We start from the raw sequence: 14085 nt of genomic DNA, 5'->3' as shown, positions 1-14085 counted from the left end.
GGGAATCGTCCCTCAGTCTGACATCAGACAATGCAGAGTCTGACAAGACAATGCAGAGGAATCGTCCCTCAGTCCCTCAGTCAGACAATGCAGAGGGAATCGTCCCTCAGTCTGACGTCAGACAATGCAGAGGGAATCGTCCCTCAGTCTGACATCAGACAATGCAGAGGGAATCGTCCCTCAGTCTGACAATGCAGAGGGAATCGTCACTCAGTCTGACGTCAGACAATGCAGAGGGAATCGTCCCTCAGTCTGACAATAGTAACACTGATGTAAAGGAGTCTGACTTACCTAGTGACAATGTATATATTTTCTTAGACAGTGACCCTCCAGACCAGTGTTGATACTGTATATATATATATCAGTCAGTGACCCTCCAGACCAGTGTTGATACTGAGACAGGAATCAGTGACCCTCCAGACCAGTGTTGATACTGTATATAGATATATATATATAGACAGTATATCAGTGACAGACCAGTGTTGATACAGACAGTATATACAGTGACCCTCAGTCTGATACTGTATATATATATATATATCAGACAGTGACCCTCCAGACCAGTGTTGATACTGTATATATATATATATAGACAGTATATACAGTGACCCTCCAGACCAGTGTTGATACTGTATATATATATATATAGACACAATACAGTGACCCTCCAGACCAGTGTTGATACTGTATATATATATATATAGACAGTATATACAGTGACCCTCAGACCAGTGTTGATACTGTCAGATATATATAATAGACAGTATATACAGTGAACCCTCAGTCCAGTGTTGATACTGTATATATATAGACAATGCAGACCAGTGTTGAATCGTCCCTCAGTCTGACAACTGCATATATAGACAGTATATACAGTGACCCTCCAGACCAGTGTTGATACTGTATATATATATATAGACAGTCCCTCCAGACCAGTGTTGATACTGTATATATATATATATGACAGTATATACAGTGCCCCTCCAGACCTGTTGATACTATATATATATATATATATAGACAGTATATAAGTGACCCTCCAGACCAGTGTTGATACTGTATATATATATATATAGACAGTATATACAGTGACCCTCCAGACCAGTGTTGATACTGTATATATATATATATAGACAGTATATCAGTGACCCTCAGTCTGTATATATATATATATCAGACAATGCAGATAGACAGTATATACAGTGACCCTCCAGACCAACTGTATATATATATATATATAGACAGTATATACAGTCCCTCAGTCTGATACTGTCAGACAATATAGACAGAATCAGTCCCTCAGTCTGACGTATATATATATATCAGACAATGCAGACTCAGTATATACAGTCCCTCAGTCTGATACGTCAGACAATGCATAGACAGAATCGTCCCCAGTGTTGATACTGTATATATATATATATCAGACAATCAGTGTTGATGTATATATATATATAGACAGTATATACAGTGACCCTCCAGACCAGTGTTGATACTGTATATATATATATATATAGACAGTATATACAGTGACAATGCAGAGGGAACTGTATATATATATATATATCCCTCAGTCTGACAGTGTTGATCAATAATGCATGACAGGGACAGTGTCCCTCAGTCTGATTGTATATATATATATATAGACAGTATATACAGTGACCCTCAGACAACACATTGATACTGTATATATATATATATATAGAAAGTCCCTCAGTCAGTGTTGATACTGTATATATACGTGACCCTCCAGACAGTGTTGATACTGAATCGTCCCTCAGACTGTATACAGTGTCAGACAATGATACTGTATATATAGGGAATCGCCCCTCAGTCTGACATATGACAGTATATACAGTGTCCCTCCAGAATGCTGATATATATATAGAGGTATATACAGTGACCCTCCAGACCAGTGTTGATACTGTATAATATATATATATATAGACAGTATATACAGTGACCCTCCAGACCAGTGTTGATACTGTATATATATATATATAGACAGTATATACAGTGACCCTCCAGACCAGTGTTGATACTGTATATATATCTATACAGTGACCCTCAGACCAGTGTTGATACTGTAGACATATACAGTGACCCTCCAGACAATGCAGAGGGAAGACAGTCCCTCAGTGACCCTCAGACAATGCATAGGGATATCGACTCAGTGACCCTCCAGACCAGTGTTGATACATATGCAGACAGTATATACAGTGACCCTCCAGACCAGTGTTGATACTGTATATATATATATATATAGACAGTATATACAGTGCCCCTCCAGACCAGTGTTGATATAGGATATATATAGACAGTATATACAGTGACCCTCAGACCAGTGTTGATACTGTATAGATATATATATATATAGACAGTATATACAGTGACCCTCCAGACCAGTGTTGATACTGTATATATATATATATATATAGTCCCTCCAGACCAGTGTTGATATATATATATATGATACAGTGACCCTCAGACCAGTGTTGATACTGTATATATACAATATAGACAGTATATACAGTGACCCTCCAGACCAGTGTTGATACTGTATCAGATATATATATATAGACAGTATATACAGTGACCCTCCAGTCAGTGTTGATACTGTATATATATATATATATAGACAGTATATACAGTGACCCTCCAGACCAGTGTTGATACTGTATATATATATATATATAGACAGTATATACAGTGACCCTCAGACAATGTTGATACTGTATATCGTCCCTATCTGACAGTATATACATCCAGACCAGTGTTGATACTGTATATATATATATATAGACAGTATATACAGTGACCCTCCAGACCAGTGTTGATACTGTATAGATATATATATAGACAGTATATATCAGACAGACAATGACCCTCCAGACCAGATACTGTTAGACAGTATATACAGTGCCCCTCCAGACAATGAGTATATATATATATAGACAGTATATACAGTGACCCTCCAGACCAGTGTTGATACTGTATATATATATATATATATAGACAGTATATACAGTGACCCTCCAGACCTGTATATACAGTGTCCAGACCAATGCAGTATATATATATATATAGACAGTATATACAGTGACCCTCCAGACCAGTGTTGATACTGTATATAGATATATATATATAGACAGTATATACAGTGCAGAGGACCCTCCAGACCAGTGTTGATACTGTATATAGATATATATATATAGACAGTATATACAGTGACCCTCCAGACCAGTGTTGATACTGATATATAGACAGTATAACAGTGACCCTCCAGATGATATATAGATATATATATAGACAGTATATACAGTGACCCTCCAGACCAGTGTTGATATGTATATATATATATATATAGACAGTATATACAGTGACCCTCCAGACCAGTGTTGATACTGTATATATATATATATATATAGACAGTATATACAGTGACCCTCCAGACCAGTGTTGATACTCAGTATGATATATATATATATATAGACAGTATATACAGTGACCCTCCAGACCAGTGTTGATACTGTATATATATATATAGACAGTATATACAGTACCCTCCAGACAGTGTTGATACTGTATATATATATATATATACAGTGACCCTCCAGACCAGTGTTGATACTGTATATATATATATATATCAGACAGTATACCCCCTCCAGACCAGTGTTGATTGATACTGTATATATACAGTGACCCTCCAGACCAGTGTTGATATATATATATATATATAGACAGTATATACAGTGACCCTCCAGACCAGTGTTGATACTGTATATATATATATATATAGACAGTATATACAGTGACCCTCCAGACCAGTGTTGATACTGTATATATATATATATATAGACAGTATATACAGTGACCCTCCAGACCAGTGTATGATACTGACCCTCCAGACCAGTGTTGATACTGTATATATATATATATATAGACAGTATATACAGTGACCCTCCAGACCAGTGTTGATACTGTATATAGATATATATATATATAGACAGTATATACAGTGACCCTCCAGACCAGTGTTGATACTGTATATAGATATATATATATAGACAGTATATACAGTGACCCTCCAGACCAGTGTTGATACTGTATATAGATATATATATATAGACAGTATATACAGTGACCCTCCAGACCAGTGTTGATACTGTATATAGATATATATATATAGACAGTATATACAGTGACCCTCCAGACCAGTGTTGATACTGTATATAGATATATATATATAGACAGTATATACAGTGACCCTCCAGACCAGTGTTGATACTGTATATAGATATATATATATAGACAGTATATACAGTGACCCTCCAGACCAGTGTTGATACTGTGTTGATACTGACCCTCCAGACCAGTGTTGATACTGTATATAGACCCTCCAGACCAGTGTTGATATATATATATATAGACAGTATATACAGTGACCCTCCAGACCAGTGTTGATACTGTATATAGATATATATATATAGACAGTATATACAGTGACCCTCCAGACCAGTGTTGATACTGTATATAGATATATATATATAGACAGTATATACAGTGACCCTCCAGACCAGTGTTGATACTGTATATAGATATATATATATAGACAGTATATACAGTGACCCTCCAGACCAGTGTTGATACTGTATATAGATATATATATATAGACAGTATATACAGGGCCTTAGGAAAGTATTCAGACCCCTTAACTCCTTCAACATTTTGTTAGGTTACAGCATTATTCAAAAATGTATGGAATCCTTCCCCCTTATCAATCTACACACAATAGCCCATAATGACAAAGCAAAAACTGTTTTTAGAAAATGTAGCTAATTTATAAAAAATTTAAACTGAAATATTATATATACATAAGTATTCAGATCCTTTACTCAGTACTTTGTTGAAGCGCCTTTGGAAGCGATTACAAGCTTGACACACCTGTATTAGGGGAGTTTCTCCCATTCTTCTCTGCAGATCCTCTCAAGCTCTATCAGGTTGGACAGGGAGCGTTGCTGCACAGCTATTTTCACGTCTCTCCAGAGAAGTTCGATCAGGTTCAAGTCCAGGCTTTGGCAAGGCCACTCAAGGACATTCAGAGACTTGTCCCAAAGTCACTCCTGTGTTGTCTTAGCTGTGTGCTTAGGGTCGTTGTCCTGTTGGAAGATGAATCTTCACCCCAGTCTGAGGTCCTGAGCGTTCTGGAACAGGTTTTCATCAAGGATCTCTGTACTTTGCTCCATTTATCTTTGCCTCACTCCTCAGTCTCTGCCACTGAAAAACAGCCCCACAGCATGATGCTGCCACCACCGTGCTTCACCGTAAGGATGGTACCAGGTTTCCTCCAGACGTGACGCTTGGCATTCAGGCCAAAGAGTTCAATCTTGATTTCATCAGAGCACAGAATCAGTTTCTCATGGTCTGAGAGTCTTTAGGTGCCTTTTGGCAAACTCCAAGTGGGCTGTCCTGTGCCTTTTACTGAGGAGTGGCTTCCGTCTGGCCACTCTGCAATAAAGGCCTGATTGGTGGAGTGCTGCAGAGATGGTTGTCCTTCTGGAAGGTTCTCCCATTCCACAGAGGAACTCTGGAGCTCTGTCAGAGTGAACATCGGGTTCTTGGTCACCTCACAGACCAAGGCCCTTCTCCCCGATTGCTCATTTTGGTCGGACAGCCAGCTCTAGGAAGAGTCTTGATGGTTCCAAACTTCTTCCATTTAAAAATGAACGAGACCACTGTATTCTTGAGGACCTTCAATGCTGCAGAAATGTTTTGGTAACCTTCCCCAGATCTGTGCCTCGACACAATCCTGTCTTGGAGGTCTACGGACAATTCCTTCGACCTCATGGCTTGTTTTTTGCTCTGACATGCACTGTCAACTTTTATAGACAGGTGTTTGTCTTTCCAAATCATGTCCAATCAATTGAATTTTCCACTGTGATCAATGGAAACAGGATGCACCTGAGCTCAATTCCGAGTCTTATACCTTATATAAATAAGGTATTTCTGTTTTTATTTTTTTTAAATTTGCCATAAAAAAAATATTTTTTTGCTTTGTCATTATGGGGTATTGTGTGTTGATTGCTGAGGATTAAACAAAAATGTTATATATTTTAGAATAAGGCTGTAACAACAAAATGGCAGCTTCGTTTAACAGTACCCACAAAACATCAGTCTCAATGTTAACAGTGAAGAGGCGACTCCATGGATGCTGGCATTCTAGGAGGAGTTGCAAAGAAAAAGCCATATATCAGACTGGCCAATAAAAATAAAAGATTAAGATGGGCAAAATAACACAGACACTGGACAGAGGAACTTAGAACCAGTTTGTACTGTTCTGTGAAAGGAGTAGTACACAGCGTTGTACGATCATTTTTTGCATAGAATAGCCTTAATTTCTCAGAACAAGAATAGACTGATGAGTTTCAGAAGAAAGTTCTTTGTTTCTGGCCATTTTGAGGCTGTAATCGAACCCACAAATGCTGATGCTCCTGATACTCCAACTAGTCTAAAGAAGGCCAGTTGTATTGCTTCTTTAATTAGAACAACAGTTTTCAGCTGTGCTAACATAATTGCAAAAGAGTTTTCTAATGATCAATTAGCCTTTTAAAATTAGATTAGCTAACACAATGTGCCATTGGAACACAGGAGTGATGGTTGTTGATAATGGGCCTCTGTACACTTATGTATATAAAATCTGCCGTTTCCAGCTACAATAATCATTTACAACATTAACAATGTCTACACAGTATTTCTGATCAATTTGATGTTATTTCAATGGACCGAAAATGAGCTTTTCTTTCAAAAACAAGGACATTTCTAAGTGACCCTAAACTTTTGAACGGTAGTATATATATATATATATATATATATATATATATATATATATATATATATTTACCTACGATAGTGACCATCCAGACCAGTACGTATGTGAAGGCTGAGATCCAGACAGCGGACATAAAGAAGGTGAACATGAACCATTTTTTCCAGAACCGTCTCCTGCAGTCTGGAATCGTCAGGTAGAGAATCACGATGGCCGGGAGGGACAGCACCCACAGGATTCGCTTCAGGTCGTTCTCTGGCATTGAGAACACACTCTTGTGGTCTGGAACACACACACACAGAGAGAGAGAGAAAACACAAGTGGTGTCAATCCCTGTTCTCATATGAAACACACAGGTGTGATTTACTTGAATAAGTTCTCACACAAATTGTGAATTTTTATGTAGAATCCAGAGAAAGCGTTCAAGAGAAAATATGTGTGTGATTCTCAGATCTGTGTTTTGATTAGCGGCACCTCTTGCTGTGTTGTTGTTGCTTGGCAGGAAAAATGTTGCAATTTGTTCTCCTCTGTCCCCGCAAACTCCCCACTGGAGTAAATCACATACGCACGCATACACACACACGCACGCACACACACACACACACACACACACACACACACACACACACACACACACACACACACACACACACACACACACACACACACACACACACACACACACACACACACACACACACACACACACACACACACACACACACACACACACACCCCTTCCTCAGTCTGCATGGCATCAATGTGTCATATACCAGAGTGTGTGTGTGTGTGTGTGTGTGTGTGTGTGTGTGTGTGTGTGTGTGTGTGTGTGTGTGTGTGTGTGTGTGTGTGTGTGTGTGTGTGTGTGTGTGTGTGTGTGTGTGTGCAGTAGAGTAAAGTACATAAGTAACAATACTTGAATGTACTACTTAAGTAGTTTTTTGGGGTATCTGTACTTTACTCTACAATTTATATTTTTGAGAACTTTTGCTTTTACTTATATAAAATTGTATACTTTTTACACCATACATTTTCCCTGACACCCTAAAGTACTCGTTACATTCTGTATGATTAGCAGGACAAGAAATGGTCTAATTCACACACTTATTAAGAGAACATCCCTGGTCATCCCTACTGCCTCTGATCTGGCGGACTCACTAAACACATGCTTAGTTTGTAAATTATGTTTGAGTGTTGGAGCGTGCCTCTGGCTATCCGTAAATTTAAAAACAAGAACATTATGCCGTCTGGTTTGCTTAATATAAGTAATTTTTAATTGTATTTTTTCGCAATTACATTTACTTTTGATTACTTAAGTATATTTAAAACCAAATACTTAAAAACTTTTACGTGACAGATAGAGTCAGCTACCCTCTGGTATCTCATTCAGGCCGTGCAGACTGAGGGAAATGTGTGAGTATCCTGAATCATCCTGGAAGATTCCGCTGTCACTTCTAGAACGTCTGTGGACCCTCAGAGTGGTGTCAACCAATGGCTGTGTCTCGCTGTGATCCCCGGAACCTTTCCCCAGGCAAGTACAGCAGGGACTGAACCTCCTCAGAACACACTCACTGATCCTCAGGTCAAAACACAACACTACGATGTACACCCCATAGACCAGCAACAGACAGGCTGCATCATACCTGGGGAGAGGGAAGGAGAGGAGACGGGAGGGGAAGAGGGGATGGGAGGAGAGGAGGGGAGGGGAAGGGATTTCAGGAAAAGAGAAGAGAGGAGGGAAGAGGAGAGTTAAATGCTAAAACGAATACAATCACTTGTACATGTACTGTATATTAGAACTGATTGGTTTATGACTCTGTAACCGGCAGTAATAAAATAGGAAGGTTGTGTACCCAGGAGGATTGTTGATAATTAGTTTCACAGCGCTGGGCTGTAAAGTGTTACTGCATGCTGAGATTGAGGAAGTGGAGTTGAACACGGATACTTACCAGTACACACAGGGCACTTTAACTTTATTGACAATAAATTCTCAATGACATGGAAAACTTCCACTGTCTTGGAAAAGTTATACTGTTGCAAACACACACAGAAGGCCCTAGCTACACCACACGCACACACACACACACACACACACACACACACACACACACACACACACACACACACACACACACACACACACACACACACACACACACACACACACACACACACACACACACACACACACACACACACACACACACACACACACACACACACACACACACACTTACCAGTAGACTTTGTTGTCTGAAATGATGGCTATAACAGCAGAGATAGAGATGGCGTAAGCTAGACAGTCCCTGAACAGAGGCCAACAGGTCAGACGACCCACCTAGGACAGAAAACACACTGTTTACAGATTATAGTACACACACACACACACACACACACACACACACACACACACACACACACACACACACACACACACACACACACACACACACACACACACACACACACACACACACACACACACACACACACACACACACACACACACACACACACACACACACACAGGGCCTGCCAGCTCATTAGGCGACTGCCTATGGCAGCAGATTGACTAGATGCACCTCCAGCAACAAATTAAACCTCACATAATTCTGCCCAAAAACAATGTCAATTTCTCTCAACCAGTTGAATATGGACTTTTTAGGTCAGAGCTGATACCCCCCTGTGATAATCAGTGTCTACTTTGTAAAAGGCAGGGACGCAGAATATTTATCTTGTCCATTGCCAGCGTGCCTTTGCAGGGTGCTGATGGAGAGATGCATTTCTGGAGCTCTACTAACATTCTGTCAGACAAATCATCTAGCACATATAGGATATGGTAGAAAGAATATGTGGCCTTTTCTGTAAGGGAAAGGGGGATACCTAGTCAGTTGTCCAACTGAATGTATTCAACTGAAATGTGTCTCCCGCATTTAACCCAACCCTTCTGAATCAGAGAGGTCCAGGGGCTGCCTTAATGGACATCCACATCTTCGGTGCCCGGGGAACAGTGGGTTAACTGCCTTGCTCAGGGGCTGAACAATAGATTTTTACCTTGTCAGCTCAGGGATTCGATCCAGCAACCTTTCGGTTACTGGCCCAACGCTCTAACTACTTGGCTACCTGCCTGTAGCTTACAGGCTGGAGATAAAATGTATGACAATGTAAATAGACAGAAACTTCTTACATCATGCAGGTTGTTCCAATCAAATATTTAGTAACCTAAATGGTGCCCAATCAAATCAAAATTGCGCTGACATGTTAACAAACAACGTATCCTAAAAACAGGACAGGTCAAAGTAAAAGGGACAATATGGTCTGGACAATCAGGCTGCCCACAACTGCTGTCCAGGAGATTCATCCCGTGGGCCAAACTGTCATTATCAGTGGTTTCAGGTTTGTATCCCGACATTTTGATGAGCTGATCATAGCAAAGAAGAAAATACTTGTGCATTTCCAGCTGTATAAACACATTGCAAATAGAGATGACTCCTCCTGATAAAGTTGTGTAGCTGATATTCAGACAAAATCTTCACCAATCCTAGTTGTTTATGCTTGGTTCAGATTCGGTCCGGTATGTGTTACGTTCCCCAGTTTCTGTGTTATAGCTTGTGTATTTGAGTGTGTGTTTCAGGAGATGGCTTCCTGAATTCTCCCCAAGTAGCTGATTGGTCGACTCCATAGCTAATTGGAGAGCTGACCCCGCCCCCTCGCCAAGACGCACCTGTCTCCAATTACCCATTCCTTCTGCAGCTATATAAAAGCCAGTGTTCTGTTCAGAAGAGAGATCATTTTTGGGAGGAGAAAGATTCATTGCAGAAAGATTGATTGCAGAAAGATTGATTGCAGAAAGATTGATTGCAGAAAGATTGATTGCAGAAAGATTGATTTGTAGAAAGATTGATTGTGGTTGAGAGAGATCATGGCTTAGAGAGGAGGCTGAGGGTCATATTACATTTGTTGTTTCTGAGAGTGATACAGGCAGTTGGTATGTACTCTGTTAGATTGTTGCATTATCAGATAGAGCTTATTTTATGTCCTTTTGTTTCTTAGTTTGTTTGAAATGGTTTAATATTCTGTTTCATTTGTTCCCAGGGGGGAAGGGGAAGGCACCCAGGGAGTGCTTAGGCAAGAGGCCCGTGGGCATATATATACCCATAGTATATTCACTGTCTAGGCACACTAGGTAAGATCTGGGCGGACCACCCCCTGTATTTTGGTTAGGGCACCAGGTGGTGCTAAATTAGGTAAGTAGTGCGTAGGCAGGTAAGGTAGATGGGGCTTTGAGATTTACTTTCTTTGCTTTGGTTCCGTCCAGCCCCTTTTCCCCATATTACCACGTGAAGGAATAAATTCCTAGTAAACTGTAAATTCTCTGCCTTTTGTCATCCTACAGTCCATACCTCTGTTGTCATCCTTACACACACCTACAGTCCATACCTCTGTTGTCATCCTTACACACACCTACAGTCCATACCTCTGTTGTCATCCTTACTCACACCTACAGTCCATACCTCTGTTGTCATCCTTACTCACACCTACAGTCCATACCTCTGTCATCCTTACTCACACCTACAGTCCATACCTCTGTTGTCATCCTTACTCACACCTACAGTCCATACCTCTGTTGTCATCCTTACTCACACCTACAGTCCATACCTCTGTCATCCTTACACACACCTACAGTCCATACCTCTGTTGTCATCCTTACTCACATCTACAGTCCATACCTCTGTTGTCATCCTTACACACACCTACAGTCCATACCTCTGTTGTCATCCTTACACACACCTACAGTCCATACCTCTATTGTCATCCTTACACACACCTACAGTCCATACCTCTATTGTCATCCTTACACACACCTACAGTCCATACCTCTATTGTCATCCTTACACACACCTACAGTCCATACCTCTGTCATCCTTACTCACACCTACAGTCCATACCTCTGTCATCCTTACTCACATCTACAGTCCATACCTCTGTCATCCTTACTCACACCTACAGTCCATACCTCTGTCATCCTTACTCACACCTACAGTCCATACCTCTGTCATCCTTACTCACACCTACAGTCCATACCTCTGGCATCCTTACTCACACCTACAGTCCATACCTCTGTCATCCTTACTCACACCTACAGTCCATACCTCTGTTGTCATCCTTACTCACACCTACAGTCCATACCTCTGTTGTCATCCTTACTCACACCTACAGTCCATACCACTTTCACTTCAGGGAGAGTTGAGTTGTGGCAGGGTGTTGCGTTCCCTCTTCACAGAGGCGTAACATAATGGGGCTCATCCAGGATCCATTAACCCACCGGACCCTGCTGCACTGAGCTCTCTGTGCTTAGTGATTGAGGTGTGATGGTGGGTTGTGATATGCCTTTATATGGCCCAAACATAGATGTCTAGAAATGGCATCTTTTCAACTTCCATTCAGAACTGAAAATGAACCTGATTTCAACGTGGGTGGCAGAACGGCCAGGACCGGCCACACACACACACACACACACACACGCACACGCACACGCACGCACACCATAACAGTTTACACAATCATCTCCCCTCCTTGACCTACTAAAGCTGCCCCTGGCTGGAATGGATGATTATTATACCACTGAGCTCTTTATGGTTAGGTAATGCTTCCCATAATGTGTGTACTGTACACATACCACTTTGGTCAGGAGTCCACAAGCAGCACAGATCCCCAGGAGGTTGTAGACAGCTGATCCTACGATGGTGCTCACACCGATGTCTCCCTTTGTCACAAACACACCTGGGTAGACACACACACACATACAATTGTTAACACATGATGCTGAAGATGATGATTTTAGTGAGGTGCAGTTATTCTCAGCAAACCATAGTAATTAATTATATGTTGTGCAAATGTTTCAGATGCCTTTACGTACCCAGAAAAGCAGTGACCATTTCAGGAGCAGAGCTGCCTGCTGCCATAAAGGTGGCTCCTGCTACGTCCTGAGATAGACCCAGACCTGGAACGGAGACCAAGAGATGTTGCCATTTCACACACACACACACACACACACACACACACACACACACACACACACACACACACACACACACACACACACACACACACACACACACACACACACACACACACACACACACACACACACACACACACACAGAGAAGAGAAAGAGTGACTTACGGTCACTGATAAGTTCTAGAGAAGGTAGGAAGTAGTCATCACAGACTATAGCAACTGCCAGCAGCATGTAAAATATGATCATAAAGTGTATGAGGAGTCCTCCATCCTTCCTCTCCTGTAGTGTGAAGAACCCCTCTGGAAACTCAGACGACTGCGTTGTAATACACTCTGTCTCATTCTCTGAAACAACACACACAGAGTTGTCTAAGTTACAGAAAGTAACAGTCTACAAACTCAGTAAAAGGTATGAAACTTATACAATAAAAATAAACATTTGAAGTGAAAAAAGAAAGTAACAGTCTACAATAATATAATTATAGGCTTTTTAAATAAATGACTGTAACATTACTGAATGACCACAGTGCCAACATTGTGTCTATTCTTCTGAGGAACGTTATGGGGATTCCTTCTCAATTAGTCACCGCCATTAGCTGTGAAAACGTTGTCACCGTTTATTGGCTTGATCTAATTGATTATCAGGCTCGATGGGGAGATATTAACACTCACCCAGCGCCCGGCGCACTCTGTTGGAATGGGAGTCCTCCTGAGCTGCTGCTGCAATGAAAGACACAAGATGAACCGTGCAATAGAAAACTAAAACTAGTCCTAGAAAATAAGGTAGAAAGTCTTTTCTGTTCTTCTTGTGCAGCACTCCGTCTCTATACATGGTTTTAGAATAGAAACCGGTAAAAAAACGCTTTCATTAACTACTGTTGCAGTGCGTCATGAGTTCACTCATAAGCCAGTAAACATACAACAAGCCTCTTACTAACTAACCTAACTCACAAATACCACTACTACCACTACCCTGCTCTATTAGGGCTGAAGGGAGATCATGGGGGAGAAAAGCATATTTTAAGGCCTGTGTTCAGAGACAGAGAGAAACAAAAAAAAAAGAGAGAGAGAGAGAGAGAGAGAGATCACGGGTTGAAGTTATTCTAGCTGAAGGCACCTCAGCCCCCTGTAACTCGCTCCCTCCTCCCCCCATTCAATTTGACCATAGAAAAGTCTCAGGATAGGAAAGATATTTCCTGGAAATAAACATTTACACTCATTTAATATTATTAGA

The 14085-nt window shown here is 40.8% G+C and overlaps 1 protein-coding gene across 1 annotated transcript in view; it reads right to left on the bottom strand.

The window, feature by feature from the left end:
• Window positions 1–13860, bottom strand: part of LOC124033515 (sodium/potassium/calcium exchanger 5-like) — a 24413-nt gene extending 10553 nt beyond the window's left edge. The window contains exons 1-7 of the mRNA XM_046345536.1: window positions 13524–13860; window positions 13017–13196; window positions 12750–12833; window positions 12510–12613; window positions 9067–9167; window positions 8201–8472; window positions 6905–7111 (exon numbers count right to left, since the gene is read on the bottom strand). Coding sequence (XP_046201492.1) covers window positions 6905–7111; window positions 8201–8472; window positions 9067–9167; window positions 12510–12613; window positions 12750–12833; window positions 13017–13196; window positions 13524–13683 — 1108 coding nt within the window. The 5' untranslated portion in view covers window positions 13684–13860. The remainder of the gene's footprint in view (window positions 1–6904; window positions 7112–8200; window positions 8473–9066; window positions 9168–12509; window positions 12614–12749; window positions 12834–13016; window positions 13197–13523) is intronic.
• Window positions 13861–14085: the final 225 nt, after the last annotated feature.

The sequence above is a fragment of the Oncorhynchus gorbuscha genome, linkage group LG04 (assembly GCF_021184085.1).
Source record: "Oncorhynchus gorbuscha isolate QuinsamMale2020 ecotype Even-year linkage group LG04, OgorEven_v1.0, whole genome shotgun sequence".
NCBI classification, from domain to species: Eukaryota; Metazoa; Chordata; class Actinopteri; order Salmoniformes; family Salmonidae; genus Oncorhynchus; species Oncorhynchus gorbuscha.
This window is presented reverse-complemented; position numbering and strand designations above follow the sequence as displayed.